Below are 19,150 nucleotides of genomic sequence, written 5' to 3'. Positions count from 1 at the left end.
CTCCAATAAGAGGTGATCTTTTAGTTCTTCAAAGCCCAACAACTACTTTTTCCCCTTTTATGTACCAATCACCTTTTCACTAATATTATAGTTATTATGCTTACATCATCTCTACTACTAAGACATACATGATTTAGGGTCAGACCCCATCTTGTTGTACTGTATTCTTCCTCCACCATTAATACAACACTGCATACAAGGTAGGTGCTTAGCACATGACTGAGTCAGCATGTGGGCACAGATAAGAGAACTCTGGTTGGGACATCTGAGGCCTCATCATTGCTGGGGCTCTGTGGTTGATCTGGAAGGGTGGGTAAGTGTCCCATCTGAGAACATGATCTTCCCTGTGAGGGAAGATTCCATTTCCCTTCCAGGGCATAGGAACAGCCCCACTTCAGATCAACTGTCATTAATGCACGGGATTACTACAATCCCTTGTGAGGTGGGTAAGTGGGTCCAAATAACTGTACCAAAAATTGAGGATAATTTACCTTTAAAGTCATTTCTGACAATCCATCACTTTTACCCATTTGTATTCTGATGTGCTTTTTTGCGTAGGAAAGACAGGGATGGAGTTATCCTGACTGTGGAGATGAGCACTTCCCCCTAGAAGACCCGTGGGAGTGTATCTCAGCAGAGAGAAATTAAGCTGCTCTGTGGGAGTGTGGTTTTAGTGAGGCCAAAAGTAGAAGGGGTGTGTTCCGTGGCCTGCAGACCCACGGATGCCTCAAAATGGCATCAGGATGGTTCAAAGATACGTTACTTGGGAGGGGACGGGGGAATGGGGTGATTGCTAAAGGGTGCAGGGGTTTCTTTTCGGGGTGATGGAAATATTTTAAAATTAGTTGTGGTGATGGCTGCACAACTCGAGAGAAAGAACTGAGTTATACACTTTAAATGGGAGAACTGTGTGGTATGTGAATTGTATCTCAATAAAGTTGTTACGAAAAAATTATGTTATTGGCTTTAGGGGTCAGAGGAGCAGAGACCGACTTAGCCCAAATCCACTGCACTACCTGAAACACAATTTATTTCTGGGAAAGCTCAGTCAATAGCAGCCCTGTAAGTGGAGGAAGAAATACAGTTCTGAGACAGTGGCCTTCAGATTCAACTTCTTTTCTAGTAAATGTCTAGTTGACCAAAACATCCTCATTTACATTTTAGACATTTTCATTCCTTCAACTGAACTTCTGATGAACGATGATGATATGAAACAGTAGTTAGAATTGAGTGGGTGTTTTCTCTGTGCTAAATACTTTTCACACATAGTGTTATTTTTAACACATTAGCAAGATGAGCTCACATTTTTGGAAGGTTGCTACGTGCCAGGTCCTGTTCTAAATGCTTTATATGTATTAACTCATTTAATCTTCACATCGACCAATGAGACAGGGTCCACTATTAGCCCCATTTCATAGATTAGAAACCGATGTTCATAAAGGTAATAAGTGGAAGAGCCTCGCTTTGAACTCAGGTCTGACTCCCAAGTTTGGGCTCTTACCCACAAGGGAGGAGAGGTAGTCCGCCTCCCAGCTAATAAACCACAGGCAGCCAGTGGGCGAGGAACAGGTTTCAGTGACTGAGAACCAGCTGGATCATGACGGTTATTAATTAAGGCGATATTGTGAAGAAAGCTAGTTCCATGGGGGATTAATAGATGTTATTTTAAAAAGGCAATACGGTCACATAGGTGAGGGAAGTGCTGGATTAAACAAGGTTATTGCATGATTTCTCAAAGCCTAGGATTTGTTAATGTGAGCTTAGGAAGCTCCAAGAGGGGACAGAGAATACTGTTTCCCAAACATGTTTTATAACGGGAGCCTTCCTTCTTGCTACATCCCTTAGGACTAGGCTAGAGTAGCAGATTCCAAACTATTTTGATGACATGTTGCTAACATATGGCTATTTTTCATTGATAAATTATCTACATTTGAATCAGTCCCCTGATTCAGGAGTTTCCAAAGTGTACTCCTTAGTCCATCACTTAAGCAGTGTGGAAAGCATTAAAAGTAAATAAACTGCTATTTATGCTTTTGTTATCTCATCCTTTTACAAAATGCATATTTTTTATGTACGTTTTATACTGCATAGAATATGACAGGCTCTGACATTCCTTGAAGGCAGTGACACACACCGCGGCTGTCATCACACCTTACCTTCTGAAGGGGCCTTGTTTTTCGAGGTAGCGCTGGGGGGGTGATGCGATGAGAAGTGTTGAGGGATGATGCAGACCCACAGCCGCTGAATTCCTTTTCTTCCATTTTCTCAGAACCTTGGGCATTTTCCGAGAGGGGATTGTGTGCTGGTGGCTTGAAAAGGCTGGGGTTCCTCCCCACGGGCTTGGCAGAGGGGATGTCTACGGACCCATGCTGTTCCGGCCTGCGCTGGAGGCAGGGGTCATAGGGGTCAGCCTGACAACAGCCCCAGGGGCCAGCCTGGCCCTTGTCGGGCTCAGAACTTTTCCAGCAATCTGCTGCCACGGCCGTGGAGATGAGGTCAGGGCTGGAGCCAGGAATCTGTCTTTGAGCATGGCTGCTGAGTGGGCTCCGTAGGGCCGCCGCGGGGCCAAAATACCTCAGGTTGTTGGCGCAGGTTGCAACGTCCTGTCCGTGCATATCGAGTCTGGGACGGTGACTCTGAGACGTGGCAGGAGGGGGTTGCTGGTGTTGCTGCTGCAGAGGACTACGGTGATGGGGAGAAGGGTATTCGGACTGAGCCTGGTACAGGTAAGTGGGATGGGGTGAATTTTCCCGGGCTGGCTGGCTTTTTAAGATCGCCGCAAAGTCACTATGGCTGCCTCGGCTACTCCCGCGGCGGTGGCGTGGTTTGCTCCGATATCGGCTCTTGCTGCTGGAGGTGGACATTTTGGGACTTCCGGACAAAGGGGATGCAGTGGGAGCCACTTCCACACTGGGGATACCTTCAGATCTCAACAGATCTGGCCTGGGAGAAAAGAACAGGTTTGGTTTTAAACACATGAAGACACATTCAAGTTTGGGGAAATGTATCCCAGGACTTAAAGTACACATAATCTTTGAATCAGCAGTTACATACACAGGGATTTATCCAGTGGAGATAACGGATGTGCACAAAGATGTATGTTGGAAGATGTTATGTTAAAGCATTGTTTAAAATAGCAGAAAGCTAGAAACAACCTAATGTCCACTTACAGAGGATTCCCTTTATTCCTTCTGGATTTTATTCTGTGCTTCACTAGCTGAGTACTCAAACCCCTTTAAATTCTAATTTTACCCTACAGGCTTCTTGACCTCTTCCTCACAGTATCAGCTCTCAGCTTGGTGCCAGTATGCCAAGGCACAGGCATGGGTGTTTGCTCACGATCAGAAATCTGTCTGGTGATGGATCCCATGGAGGGATCACAAAGGACAGAGGTCTGGGACCAGAGAAGGAAACCTCAGTTAATTAGACAAGAGGCTAAATTCAGGGAGTTTCGTCTAGACATGGTCCCCTTGAGGGCTGCTACTAAGTCATATCCACCTTTGCATGTGGAGGACACTAGCAAGGAGTCTTGCTCACAGTAGGTACTCAATAAATGTTTCAGGAAGGGGCCGAAGGGGGTGGCAGTAGAGGAGGGGGAATTAATAGAGAGCCCAGGAGGTTGCGTAGAGCCAGTAAGAGAAGGGCTCATGTGGAACGACCCGGTATTCTACCGTGTTCCTAAAGGGAGGAGGGCCTCTCTCAGCCCACTGGGCTAGTCACGTGGCTCATGTGCAGGAGGAACCCAGAGCCTGCAGGTAAACCTTACACACACCAACACCAAGGCACACAGGCAACCAATAAATGATTTCTAAACTGAAGAACTGATTCAGGGCAGAGACTCTAGGATGCCAGGTAGTATCGCTAACCTCCTTCCCCCCAAAGAGTAGCCCCACCCTTCTTTCGGACCAGGCAGACACAAATCAGCTGGAGATTTCAGAGCTGGAGGGCCCAAACTCTCTTTTTTTTTTTTTTTTTTAAAAAAACCCAACAGAATCCTTTACTCAAATGAATTATGAGAAACCCAATATATAAAATAGATACAGTAAGAGAACAGATTGGTGGCTGCCAGAGGTGGGGGTGGGAATAGGGGGTGGGCGATAGGGGTGAAGGGGGGCAAAGGTACAAACTTCCAATTATGACATAAATAAGTCATGGGATGTAATGTACAGCATGGTAACTATAGTTAATAATACTGTATTGGATATTTGAAATTTGCTAAGAGAGTACATCTTAAAAGTTCTCGTCACAAGGAAAAAAAATTTGTAACTGTGTGTGGTGATAGATGTTAACCAAACTTATTTTGGTGATCATTTTGTAATATACACATATGTCGAATCATTATGTTGTACACCTGAAACTAATATAATGTTACATGTCAATTATATCTTAAAAAACCCAAACCCAGATATAGTAGAACAGCTGAAGAGAGGAGGGAGAGCAGAAGCCCCTCCCATGGGGCTCCCCCTCCTTGTCCTCTCTACCCCTGCAGTGGCCTCAGAGACACCTCTATTCAGGCCGTAGGGGGTCCCAGACCTTGTAAGGAAACCACAGATGCAGTCCTGCCTTCATCCTATGTGATGAAGAACCCAAACCCCAGCCAAAGTGGCTCCTGGTCTCACAGCTCATTACTATTAGAATCCAGACAAGAAGTCTCTCCTACTTGACAGTCTGGCTTGTTGGACGTCAGAATACAGCTTGAAGGTGCATACGAATCACTGGGGAGCTTGTTGAAATGACTGCACTGGGATGTCTGGGATGCGGCCTAAGGGCCTGCATTTAGCAGCCACGCTCTCAGATGATGCTGAACTAAGGACTACATTTTGAAGAGCCTCACAGGAAATCAGTAGGCATCAGGCAATAGGAGATGGGTTTTTCTTCTCTTTCAGGAGAAGTTCAGTTAAAGGCTTGTCTTAGCACAGAAGTTCCAGGTATAATTGGTTTATGATGAGGCGGGTAGGGTACTGTGCTGCTGTCAGCATCTTCCCGTCTCAGATTCACAGCTTTGTGGTCAGCTGGCCAACTTGTGGCACAGAAGGCATCTGGATCGAGGAGGTCCTGGGGCTTTTTATTGAGGAAAGAGAGCCCTCCAAGGCCCAGTTAGGGCATCTATCAATACTTACACAGTAACTGGCTATGGCAGGATCTAAAAGAAAGCTAAGGTGAAAGTGCCATTAAGTCAGGTAAAGGCTGTGTTTATTGAACCTGGCAGTGCAAAAATCAAAGAATAACGCTGAGACAGCACTTCACAGTTGACAAAGCAATTTACAATATATAAAACACAAGTTTCCTACCATTACAATATCCATGTTACAGATGAGGGCACTGAGGGATCAGAGAGGTTAGCTGGCTTGTGTCTCTCACAAAGCTAGTAAATGGCAAAACTCACAACTTGAAGCCAAGTTTTTGGACACCGAGAAATAGTTCTTCCTCCATTCCAAGCTCCTCCATATTATGAAGTATTTAGATTATCTTATTAGACTATACTCACTTGTGATGGGCTTGGTGGATCCATCACTGAACTCCGACTCTCTTTTCAGTCCCTAACTAAACACAAACTGAAACCAAGGCTAAAGGATAGTGGATGGTTTCTCCTCTCTGATCGCCTCAGTGGGCATTGACCTTCTGACTCCCTAATCACTGGACTGTCCAAGTAATCTGAAACATAAATCCTTCAAGGGGCAATCAACTGAAAGCGTAACTCTCTGCAGCTCTAATACCTACTCCGGGTTGCCTTTCCAGACAAGTTCAGCTCACTGACTAAGCATCTACTGGTGCTGTCAAACTCTTTCAAATGCATCTCTCACAGGCAAAATAAAAGTAAACACAAGCTCACACTGTGAAAAATTAAACAGTACTATTTTCTCCCAAAGTGCTCTTTGTTTTAACTGTCGGCAGACTGCAGGGAGGAGCCAGCAGGTGAAGTCTGTGCCTCGTTTGTACACCAAAAGAAGAGAGGTGCTGGGATTCCTGGAAGGTTTTGCCAGGTGCCAACTGAAAACAATTTCTCAGAGCTTGACCAGAAGATGGTCAGTAAAAGCAAAACTGGAATGAATCCATGTAGTTATCCCTCAGTAGTTTAGATTCATGTTAGTCATGCTGTGCTGGAATGGTCACTGTTCTGAAAGCCTTAAAATACACGCTCGGTTTGCATTTTCTCACTGTCTTTATTCTTCCTGCATTTAGCTCAAGTCTCACTGCTGGGTCTACAACCCAGGTTAAGGGATATTTCCTTCTTTTGCTTTAATTTAGGATAGGGTCAACTCTATTCCTTGGGAGGAATGAGGCTCTAGCAGAGCCTGGTAATAAAAACTGACTGGAAGAGCATTCTAAAATTAAACTAATATAAGGAAAATGTGTTATAATTAGGGGAAAGGGCATCTTTTAAAACAATTAAAAAACCCATTTTTTTTTTTGAGCAACTATGATTTCCTAGGTGATTTCATACGTTGTCTTATTTAAACCTCACGAAAGTTCCACACAGGAGTGGGATGAGGGGAACTATATGGTTAGACACAGGTAATTATCAAAGTGCCTGCTTTTGTTTTTGGTGGTAGATTTACAGGCACTTATTACATTATTAAAAAGAACTAACTAAATGAATATATAAAAGTGGGACATGCATGGACCAATGTTGCATAAATCAAGAATTATGGTGAACTCAATTCTGTGCACTAGGGGTCAAAAAAAGAAAAAGAAATCTCACGTGCTATAGTTACACCGTTTTACCCATGGGGTTGAGAGTGGTCAAGTGACATGATCCAAATCACACAGCTTCTAATAGGCAGAGCCAGGATTTGAATCCAGGTCTGTTTGGCCCCCAGTTCATTTCTCTTTTCATTTTTCCACGCTAAGGTAATAAACATCAAAGCCTCAGACAGTAAAAACTAGATTCCTGGAGTCCATGACACACTCTCTCCCACCTGCCTAGGCCATATCTAGAGGCAAGTGCGCTGACGACGTGGTACCGTGTGGCCACGCCCACCATCATCTAATCATGTATTTTAGGGGCATGTTTCCCCATTCATCTGAATATCAGGTCAGTACAGGTGCTCACCGCCTGGTCTGCATCCCAGGTCTGTGAGGCACACCTTTCCTCTTCATGAGTTTCTCCATGGCATTAGGGTGGATTATTGGACGGACAGGATGTCGTTTGTAGGTCCCAGGATACTTCTTCTCCACTGCTTGCTCACGCCTGAAGAATGAAAGAAAAAGCTATGTCTCATTCACCGCAGACAGAAAAGTTGGGCAGAATGTTTTCACAGGTTAACTCCACCCAGAGATTCTGGCCACACTTAACAGATACAGGCTATCTGAAGAATAGCAAGGCGGCTCTTCAGGTTAAAAAGGAAAAAAAAAATTCAAATTAACCTGACTTCATTTTTTTCTTCAGGTCGCAGATGGACTTGGAGGCCAACCCTCCTGTCCCCAACATGCCTCATGAGACACACAGCAGTGGCTGAAGTCCTACTTGTTTTCAGCAGCTGCTGTTTTAGTCAGGACCCCAGGGTTTCTCACCATTCTCAGGAATACCCTGAACCACTTGCAGCAGCTGCCTTACTTCCCCAGGGGGCAGTAAGCTCCCATGCATCCACACCAGGCTCTTCTTGAAATGAGGACCCCTTTCCTGAGCCATTCGGCAGGTTGAAGTTGCAAAGGCTTGTCAAGCGCATAGTCCCCTAGAACCAGCTCTGTGGCAGCTCCACTCAGCTGTAAGCCTCACCGGGGCGGGGACCTGTGCCCGGCACATGCCCTAAGGAATGCTGGGTGGACGAATAAAACAGCTGCCAGTTCTGAGTAGCAGCAACCTGGACGAGTAGTACATTTCAGCCAAAGGATAGACCCAAATCAGTCAGGACACAGTGGTCTGGATACATACTTGATTAGCTCCTTCTCTCGCATTTCTAGCTGCAGCATGATGGCACTCAATTCCATGTATAAATTATTAGCCCGCTCAAGTTTCCTCTCATAGTGCTCACGAATATCCAAAGCATGCCTATCAAAGAAAACACGGAAGCAGTGAAGCTGATGAATGTGAGGGAGAACTAAGGTCAGCTCTAATGAAACAAGAACAGGGTGGTTTATCTCAAAAGCAGTTGCCCAAGGGCCCTCTAAATTTAAGACTCCCTTGTCCGATGCAAAGACTCAGACAAGAGTGAGTGGGAGATGGGAAATCCGAGTTTTCCACTTAGTTGATTGTTAAGGGTCATATCCAGCCATATAGGATAGCCAGGAGGGCTACAGATAAAACTGAATGCAATTTATGTATAATGTACAGCCTTTGTCTGTGCAGTATTGGCAATATCCTAATAAGAATACAGTATAATATATGTTAAGGGAAATATGCAGTTAAAGCACGGTCACTCATCACTCATTTATACTTATCCACACTACAGATCCTGTCTAATCTAGTGGTTATCTGAGAACATGTGTTCTATCCCTTGACAGATTATGAGCCTCTTGAGGCCAGGGACTACATCTTATAAACTTCTGACCTTTCATGTTACCTAGGACAGCGGCTGAATAAACAAATAGCATTGCTCCAGGAATCTTTGTTGCAGAGATATAATAAAGGAGGATAACAGAGGTGGGGGCGGGGGAGACGATAAAAAAGTGATATAAGGGAGGACCAACTTTTAAAGAGAATAACAATAACCAGCAGAAGTGCAAGGTGTGTAGAAAATGAAATGATTCACAACAAGGGTTCCTGCTAATATCTGAAGACCTGGGAATGAGAAGAGGTGAAGTAGGAGACATCAGCTGACCTGAGCTCTTCTCTGCGCCTTCGAATCAGTTCTTCATCTAATCGGTGGATACAAGTTCCTTCACTTTTGATCTTCTCAAAGTGTTTTTTTACTTCTTCTCTCCATTCAGCCTAGGCAAGGACAAATTAGATTTTGTTAATAGTCCAGGAGTTTTAATCCCTGATATAACCATAGGATCATGTACAAGATTTTCCCCCCTGTATGCTTCTACTAAAGAGCCTTATAGAATAGATGTTCAATAAATGTTCTTTGATAGCAAAATATCTCATGCTAGTGTATCTGCACACCCCACCCCACTCCTCACCCCATTTTCTGTATTTAGTCCAGTACTCAGTGCTGTCTTTTCTAATTTTCTTTCAGTACTAACCAAAAGAAACATCATAGCTGGCATGCTAGCCATCATCTCTGGAACAAAAGAGCTCACTTTTAAGTCAGGATGGTGGCTGAGAGAGCCTGGCTAGAAAGAACAGCTCTGATAACCATATGGTACAAGCATGTGTCAGTGACAATATGATCGTCTTTACATTTGGACCAGAATTCCTCCTAGGCTTTGTTTATGAAAATATCTTGAGAAAATATTTGGAATAGAAGATCCAAGGGGCAAGAACAGCAGGAGATGGGGATAAAAATATGGGGAATTATACGGGAATTTGGAGGTGGGGAAAAGAAAAGAAAAGAGAGAAGGGGAAGGAGGAGAAAGAGCACGGCCAAACATTTTAGTAGTCTGACAAAAATTTTAGGAGAGGGATGGATATCTAATGTGTGATTTAAGTTGTTCAAAATGTAAGCCTCTTCCAAGTTCCTAAACCTTTAGTAAAGCCTCTTTCACCTTGACTTTGAATGAGTGTTTCTATTTGTTCTGTTTTGTTTTTTTAAATCAAGGAAAGGTGCTGAACTTCATGCTTAGGTCAAAGACAGGAAAAAGATAAAGGAACAACCAAAAGATGGCAGGAATGGGGACCCAAGCAAACAGAGTCAAAGTGTCCATGAAATTATAAATCTCCCAGGAATTCACAGAAGTATTAAAAAGGACATTGGACTTTCCACAGGGCATTGAATTTCAGACCAATTTATCTAAATTTTAGGAGGTAGGAACATCTCTGCAGGAATATAGTCTACAGACCATTTCTAGAAAAGCAGCTAAAGGAGATGCTTCCTCAAATTATGTACACACTACTATCCCAAGAAGCTAATGAGATTATCTAAAATAATTTCTAGTGAAGGCTAGATATGTAACCAAATGTTTCTAATTGTATCATCTTCTTCTAGAGCTATTCTATTACTTTCAGATTCATGTTAAAAATGATCTCTCTAGATCATGGAAGAAGTTATGCTTAAGTAGTTGTGAAGTTACAGAAGTTTCTCCCCAAATTTGCTGTTTCTCATTTTTTAAAAAAGTCTTGATTGAATTTGCTACAATATTGCTTCTGTTTTACATTTTGGTTTTTTGGCTGCGAGGCATGTGGGATCTTACTCCCCAGCCAGGGATCGAACCCACACCCCCTGCACTGGTAGGCAAAGTCTCAACCACTGGACCGCCAGGGAAGTCCTTCATTTATTTTTATAGAGGAAATTATATTGCAATTATTTAGAAAGCGGTCATCCTACTTATCTGTTTATAATACGTTAGATCTTCACATGTATATATGTTGACTGACCATTGGGGAGACATTTCTGTTAGTCAGTTGACTTTCGGGCATCAAACCTGACAGCCAACGTCATCAAAGAGCGGAGCTCTAGAATGCACTGTCCATTGTTTGGTAACAGTCTTTAACTGTATCTAAGCAGTAAATGCAGGTTTGGCTGAGCCCCAGGTAATGCTGTTCTCTCAGCCATCAGATCAAAGTCATGAAGTAGGAAGAGCATTTGAGCTTTAAGAGGCCAAAGATGAAAATCAAGAATTGTTGGACCTAAGAAGGATAAGGGAGAGGGCCAAATGTGGGCCTTAAAGCATCCTCTTTTGTGAAAAACATGTCAGTAGATTCTACTCCAGCACTTAAAGAAGGGACCAGGAAAAGGAATACCTCCCTCTGGCAGTAAGGAATCAGATATCACAGATCGGATTTTTTAAATTCTAGAGGAAATAAACCTCCTGACATCTAGCTTACGGGAATGTGAAACTTAAAGAAAACCTTCTGAAGATTGAAACTTATTAAGAAAGTAGATTTCCCAAAAGAAGTTCCCTCTGTGGGAAAACACCAGGTACTGATTAATAATGTGTTTTCCCCAAAGGTACTGTGTTATACAGGTAGATGTTAATTTTGGAGTTCCATCACTATACTTAGAATCTTTATGTAATAGGAGTTCCAATTTGCACTTAATCTGCAATTTAGACATTTCTGGGCATAACTAAGAAATGGAGGTGGGCAGGCTGAAGGCAATTTGCACAGAGATTAAGGAGTCTATGAAAGAAAATATGAGGGAAGGAGGAATCCTGTGTGATCTTGACCTATAACAAAGCCATCAACATAGGAGTGGAGAGGCATTTCCCATTTGTTCCACTAATATCTGTAAAATTTTGGGCCATAATCAGCACTATTCTGCGACTTTTAACAAAATGTAACTCAACAGGGAAAGGAACAATTCATTGCATAAACAGAACAACGTGCAACTTTGGACTAGTCCAGAGCTTCTCCATAAAATAGCAGCTCCTGGTGGGTGATGGCACTGCCTTAAGGATACGGCAGCATCCACTGGATGCCAGCTGGGGACTACAGCCTTTCAGCAGAAAACAGTACTAACCAATAAAGTAATACCCAGAAGATGCTTGGTGGAAGAGTGCTGTTGCAGCCAGAGTCACTGGAAAGTAGGGCAGACATTAATATGAGGCTGTTTGAGATCCCCCCCTAAGACTCGTTACTGGGGATTCCCCCAAACTGCTTGTAGGGTGGAGGGAGGGAGTACGGAGTGCTTCACAAGGTACTTAAGTCCTGTGTAAGCAGGTAAGGGAAAAATACAGTGACAGTTGGGTTACTGTCATGAATGGAATCCTCTTTATAACCCACATAAGGCCTGGGAAAGGCTGTAACATCTAGAAGGTTTTTGTCTTCTCCAGTCTTTCAGTTATTCAATCAGTAGACTGAAGCTCTTGTACCCAAACCTTGCTTCTCTTCTCTCTCATAATATGTGTCAAAATGAAGCTGAATTAATATATCAATGGATAAATAAAATAGGGTATATCCATATAGTAGAATATTATTTAGTCATAAAAAGGAATGAAGTTGTGACATATGCTACAAAATAGATAAACCTTGAAAACATGCTAAATGAAACCAATCTGACACAAAAAGACAACTACTGTATGATTCTACTTCCATGAAATATCTAGAATAGGCAAATTCATAGAGATAGAAAGTAGAACAGAGATTACCAGGGGCTGTGGGGGAAGACAGAATGGGAAGTTATTGCTTAATGAGGTAGTGAGAAATTTTGAAAATAGATAATGGTGACAGTTTTATAACATTGTGAATGTAATTTATGCCACTGAACTGTATATTTAAAAATGGTTAAAATGGCAAATTATATATATATTTTACCACAATTTTTATAAAGTAAAAAAAGAAGTTGAGCCAGCTCCAGCCTAGCTTGAGGAATAGAGAAGCAGGATGTTGAGGGGCTAAGTAGTGGGAAAACATAGATTCTGAGTCAGAAAGGTCTTAGAGGTTGTCAAGTCCAAATCTTGATTGGTATGAGTCCTCTTTACTGTCTCCCCACATAAGTGCCCAGCTTGTGCCTAAGCGCCTACTTGCTCATGATGAAATTACTCTTTTTTAAAATTTATTTATTTTTATTTTTGGCTGTGTTGGGTCTTCGTTTCTGTGCAAGGGCTTTCTCTAGCTGTGGTGAGTGGGGGCCACTCTTCATCGCGGTGCGTGGGCCTCTCACTATCGTGGCCTCTCTTGTTGTGGAGCACAGGCTCCAGACACGCAGGCTCAGTAGTTGTGGCTCACGAGCCTAGTTGCTCCGCGGCATGTGGAATCTTCCCAGACCAGGGCTGGAACCCGTGTTCCCTGCATTGGCAGGCAGATTCTCAACCACTGCGCCACCAGGGAAGCCCCCGATGAAATTACTCTTAAGGTAGAAGAGTCTGGCCCTATAATGAGCTATCTGTCTCTGCAACTCCCAGCCCCTGAATTTCTGGGTGGTCATGGTGGCACTCAAAAGGAAACTAGAATGGTGCAAAGACACAGGGTTGTGGAAGAGCTCAGAAGCAGGGCACGTGATGTACCTAGCAGCTGGGACCTGGGACCAGGCTAAAATGTTTTTTAAAAACTCATACCAAATGTAATTGAATACCAGGAGCAATATTTGCCTACTTGGAGAAATGGGTTATTGTCTAGGAATGAAGCAATAGCTTTGGCAGAATCTAATATTGTACTGAAATTGGTTGCTTTGTTCATCTGTTCTATATATGCTGTTTCCTTATACATGTGCTGTTGATGAGAAACAGATGAAGCATTTTCTCTCAGGAAGGCGTCAGCTGGGCTCTTATCAGCGTTCTTGACTGACAGTTCTGGGGGAAGGTGGCGACCAGCAGCTAATAACCATTGATGGATGACTGATGAGGAAAGGGTTTGGTCAGCAGGCAGGAGGCGAGGCCGCAGGTATAAAAGTGCTATTGAAAAGCAAAACTATGTGCTAAAAAACTAGTTCTTGCCCATTGAGGGAGGATAAAGTCAAAAGACAATTAATTCCTATTTAATTGTGGAATTAAATAGGAATTTAATTTAAATAGGAATTTAATTGTGGATGGAGCTCCCTAGCTGCCATCTTATCCATCTCAGGAGTTCATCAGAAAAAGTACCCAGAATCTCTACAGTGGCATATACTTAGCAATAAAAGGAATGAATTATTGATATGTACCACAACATGGACAAATCTCAAATGCATTATGCTAAGTGAACGAAGACAGGCACAAAAGCCTACATATCATATTATTCCATTTATATGACATTCTGGAAAATACAAAACCATAGGAATAGAAGACAGATATCTTTTTAGCAAGGACTGGGGCTGGGAGGAAGGGACTGGATACAAAAGGACGTGGAGAAAATTGGAATGATGAAAATATTCTGTATCTTGTTTGTGGTGTATATATTTGCCAAAACACATCAAATTGTACAGGTAAAAAGGATGTATTTTATGTTTGTAGATTATACAGAATAACATGACTTAAAAAAACTCTCAATCTTAAATTCCCAATTAGAGTTTGAGATGTCCTAGGTAATTTTATTTCTAGCTTCCTATGTAACTTTTTCCTTTCTATAGTAGCAGCAAATACCAAGGACTTTAGTTATTAGATTTTTATAAACATGTCTGAGATATATGGCAGACATTGCCATATATAGAGGGAAAATAGAGGCCCAATGGCATCCAATTACTCATCCACATTAATGGTGTAATGGTGACCAGAATCCAGGTCCCCAGACTCAAAGACCAGTGCTTCTCACATATATTAAATACCCATTCCTCAAATAGCAGCCCATCTTCTTTATAATTAGCAACCAGTAAATAACCATTTTCCCATTTCTAATAATAAAAACAAGGATAAATGGGTCTTAAAAAAAGAAAGAAAAAGTATCCAGAATGTAACACCTCCAAGGAGGCTTACTTTTTATAGCTTTGTGGGAGGTGAATAATAATATCTTAACAATCAAACAGTTCTTTACAGTTTATAATGCACTTGCATGTTTATTATCTTATTTGATCCTCACCAAAACTCCACAAGGAAGGGAAGATATGGTTGTCCTCATTGTTTAGATGAGTAAGCTGAGGTTTAGGGAAATTTAGTGACTTATCCAAGGTCACAGGACAGGGGTTTAGGCTCAAAATCTGTTACTTTTCCCAGTACCTACCTCGTTAGTCCATAAATATTGGGTTGGCCAAAAATTTCGTTCGGGTTTTTCCATAAGATGGGTTTTCATTCGGGAAAAACCCAAACAAACTTTTTGGCCAACCCAATACTTTATTATCATTAGCCAGAGATAGTCTGAATTTCAGACCCAGAAACAAATCAGCTTGTAAATACCTGAAAGATTTTAGGAACTAGCAAGCGTACTTTGAACTATTTAAGGAGAGGTAAAATTTTATGCTGGGAGAAAAATGTGGTAGAATTTATGAATATTAAAAGATGTCCAATGCACTGTTTTTCCCTTCTATTCCTTTTCCTCCCCTTCCTCTCCTTTTCATACTCTTGCTCTCAGAGAACCTTCTCTGAGTTTAATCTTAATGCTGCATAGATTAATAAAAGTGAATTTACACAAGTAAGGATAATAACTGTGGGGACTTAGTTGCACTACACAGTGTTTTATATATATGGTGGGTATTCAGAAAGTGTGGTGCTGGCTTCAGAAGTGATATTCTGGGAGCACACAAGTAGCATCTGTTTAGAATTTGATGTCTTCCAAGTATGTACAGTTATACTCTCAATGGCTTGTGGCTTAGTATTCTCACCAAAAATTGCTTTTCAAAATTGTGGTACGTATAGTTTTCTTGTAAAGGAAGCAACGCTGTGACTGTAACCATATCTTAAAGTCTGAAAAATTTCCTAGAGAGTACTCACTATTATTCTCTTTCATTTCACAAGAGGACTTAAGTCTTCTTCTTAACAAAAGAAAATATATGAAAGATTTCTAATCCAGTAACCAATACCTACATGTATTTGTATAGATAGGCAATAGTTTTAATAGTTCTAAGGGAATTTACCTGAATGCATATCAAAGAACATAGGAAATGTCATGAAGTTATCCTCTTATTTTCTCTAAAATCAAACACTTTACTTACATAAGAATCCCCCAGAAACACTAAAAAACTATAGGGGCAAGCCAGACTATTCAAAGACAGTGTGGGGAGAGCTAAGTTTGTGGGTCATAGCATGTTAGAACTTCAGGCAATAGAGGAAAGGTCTCTGATTTATTATTCCTTAGAAACTGCAAAGACCTTGTTCCTTAATTAAGATATTCCCCAATATCTGATGGGCGGGATATCTCTCTGTTTATCAGACGCCAGAGAAGCAAGGAGTCCAAGCCTCTGGTCGGGCCAGGTAATAAAGCATATTGGAGGACTTGTTTAACTCCCAGGGATGATGCCCCTCCCAGTCCAGTTTGCTGTCAATGCATACTTCCCTGGTAGGTAAACTCATCACCCATTGGAGTTGGGGGCTATTAGGAGTAGACTGAGACACTAATTGGTAATAATATTTCTTCTCTGAGAAGAAATTCTCTGAAAATGAATCTTTGAAATCATACTGGAAGTCAATGCAGAGATGGAATTCATCTTGCAAAAATTCATTTTGCAAAGTGAGAAGAAATTTCTTCTGTATGAGAAGAAATTAGGTAATACTATATTTAAAATTCTATAAGCATAAAGCTATAATTTAAGATGATCACAATTATTTCAAAAGCCATAGTTTCATCCCATTTTACTCCTTTTGCTATTGCCTGGGTCTGGTAGGGGTAAGTAAGGACCTCATGTATACTGATCCCTCACAACTCCCTATCCATCTTGACAGTGGTTAGACCACTGATCCTTATGCCATTTACAGCATTTTTATTTAATGGTCACAAATTTGTCAGTAATGCACCCATGCCTTACAACATGTGATGGCAGATTCTCTTGTCAAGAGGTGAAATCTATTTCTCAATCTGGGTTAGCCCGTGACTTGCATTGGCCAATGAGACATTAGCAGCCACAATGCACACACAGGCTGGAAAGTCACGTGTGCGCTGGGGCTTGCTCTCTTGCTGCATTTGGTACCCTGAGCAGACCATGTGAACCAGCCCAAGTTAGCCTGCTGAAGGATAAGAAGCCACGTGGAGGAGAACAGAGGTGTTCTAGCTAATAGCCAGCTAATCGCTGGACTTGTGAATGAGACCATCTGGAACCAGCCAGCCTCCCAGTCAACCTGGCAACTGACTGCAGACACATGAGTGATCCCAAGTCAAAGCCAAATGAAGAACCACCCAGCATAGATTACAAACCCACAGAATCATGAGCTAAACAACAGCTTATTGTTTTAAGCCATAAGTTTTGGGACAGTAATGGAGTAAAGGCTAACAGATACATTAAATTATATTTTATTTGGTGCTACTAGGTGACACACTTAAAGTTAGTGAAAAGCCTAATTTAATCAACGGGCTCTCTCTGGGATTTAATTTTCCTCCTCTGTACTTTAGCTTTTCTAACTTTAAGGAAAGCAATATTTTCATGAAGGTCAGCAGTAATTCTAATTCAAATGTATGTACATACAGTTTTCATATCCTCTTTTCCTCTTTTCTCTCCAACAACTTCACCAGAACCCACTAGGAAGATGATATTTTAATACATGCTATCTTCAAATAAGAGAATAATATATGTTAAGGGCTTAAAAAACTCTAAAAATGTCATGCGTGTTAGGTATCATTATTGTTTCACAATGAGTAGAGTTATATAATTGCTATCAGAATCAGAATACCCTTACTCCTTCTCACTGAGAGTTTCCTGTCTGTTTAGCAGCACCTGGAACAGTTTCCAGACTTACCTGAGACTTGAAGTAAGTTTCTTGTGGGGTGGCAAGTACATCCGCAGATGCGATGTCTAAATGCATGAGTGTCTGCCGAAAAGAAGGTCGATTGCGAGGTTTACTCTGCCTAAAAGTTAAAAAAAAAAAAGCTTGTGCATTAGAGAAGTTGTGTCCAGGAGGATGAAGATTTTACTCTACTTTATAAAAAATATTTTTGACTCCATGTGTGGCTATGTCTCAGGCAGTTTTGATGTACTGAAGAGCAAAAGGAAAATGTAATTATGAGATACCTCTAATGATGAACTGGAAATCTCTAGGATCTGTATTATAATAATTATCCCTTAGGACTGGTAAAGTAATGATAGCTATCATTTACTAAGGCCTACTATTTTAAGATATCACACCAAATTCTTTATTTATAACTTTTAATTAATCATAACACAACAACTCTATGAGTAGGTGTTACCCCCATTTTACAGGTGAGAAAACTGATACTTGGATGACATACCCAAAATTACACAGATAAAAAAGGGCAGAGCAAGTATTTAAACCCAAAGTTCTCAAATTCCAAGTCTCCTAGACTTTACACAAAGTAAGGTTATTCACTCCAAATACACGTTAGAGATTTCCTTGCAGTTTTAAATATAGTTTAGAGAGTTTTAAATATGGTTTTGAGGAAGAAGGTAAAAGAGAATATTGGGAGAAACATATTTCTTACCATGTCTGCTTCATAAGGATTTTGAATCCATCAGGACAAGTGGAAGGAACTGGAAGGTGTAGGCTATTGCTTCCAACACCCCAAATAATGGCTGAAGAGTCTACATCTTTGTATGGGATCTCTCCTGTCAGCAGCTCCCAAAGCACCACTCCAAAAGACCTACAGTAGCACCGGGAACAAGTATAAAAGACATTTCAGAAAGACTGACTTGTATTTTAGTTATTCATTTATTAATATTCAATCGAATATATGCCCAGTTTTAAAATTCTAATATTGTTATAGGAAAAATAGAAACAGCCAGGAAAACTCTGAAAAAGAAAATTAATGAGGGGGTAACCAATACTATCAGATATTAAGACATACTATAAGGCTTCAATAATTAACACTGGTGATCAATAGTCAGCCAGAATATTGGAATGGAATAGAAATCCAGAAATAGACCCAAAACATATAAGAATTGAGCATATGAGAGAAGTGACATCTCACACCAGTGGGGAAAATTGATTATTCAATAAATGCTGTTGGGAGAATTGGGGAAACAAATTTACACTTCATCTTACATCAAGGTAAATTCTAAATGTATCAAAGATTTAAATGTGAGAAACGAAATCATAAAAGTCGTCAAAGAACACATGGAAATTAAAAAAAAGAATCTTAGAATGTTGAAGTCTTTTCTAGTTAAGAAATCCAGAAGCCATAACAGGAGAGATTGATAAATCAAACTGCTTAAAAGAAAATCTTGCTGTGGAAAAAAACTTCCACCATAAGAAAAACAACAAAAGTGAAAAGTACCTATAATTTATATACACAAAAGGATAATCTCCTTAATATATAAAATACTCCTGTAAATTGATAAGAATAAAAGATCAGAAAGCTTAGTAAAGGATTAGAGTAGTTCACAAATAAGAAATTACAAATGGTTCATAAATATATGAAAAAATGTACAGCCTTATTTATAATATTAGAAGAGGAATGCAAATTAAAACTGCACCTATGACACTGTTTGTTTACCTATATGGTTGGCAAAAAAATCCCAAAGTTTAACACATTTTATTGCTGAGACTGAAAAAACACTCTTACACATTTCTTTTGGGAACATAAATTGGTATAATCCCTAATGAGGACACTTTGGTAATAATTACCCAAATTACAAATGATCCCACATTTCTA

The 19,150-nt window shown here is 40.9% G+C and overlaps 1 protein-coding gene across 1 annotated transcript in view; it reads right to left on the bottom strand.

The window, feature by feature from the left end:
* Positions 1-19,150, bottom strand: part of MAP3K13 (mitogen-activated protein kinase kinase kinase 13) — a 161,613-nt gene that overhangs the window by 7,143 nt on the left and 135,320 nt on the right. Inside the window, exons 7-12 of the mRNA XM_024768525.1 lie at positions 17,981-18,139; positions 17,281-17,389; positions 8,763-8,872; positions 7,877-7,993; positions 7,055-7,192; positions 2,157-2,943 (exon numbers count right to left, since the gene is read on the bottom strand). Of these exons, the coding sequence (XP_024624293.1) occupies positions 2,157-2,943; positions 7,055-7,192; positions 7,877-7,993; positions 8,763-8,872; positions 17,281-17,389; positions 17,981-18,139 (1,420 nt within the window). The remainder of the gene's footprint in view (positions 1-2,156; positions 2,944-7,054; positions 7,193-7,876; positions 7,994-8,762; positions 8,873-17,280; positions 17,390-17,980; positions 18,140-19,150) is intronic.

Source organism: Neophocaena asiaeorientalis, unplaced genomic scaffold (assembly GCF_003031525.2).
Source record: "Neophocaena asiaeorientalis asiaeorientalis breed wild unplaced genomic scaffold, Neophocaena_asiaeorientalis_V1.1 scaffold225, whole genome shotgun sequence".
Classification (NCBI taxonomy): Eukaryota; Metazoa; Chordata; class Mammalia; order Artiodactyla; family Phocoenidae; genus Neophocaena; species Neophocaena asiaeorientalis.
This window is presented reverse-complemented; position numbering and strand designations above follow the sequence as displayed.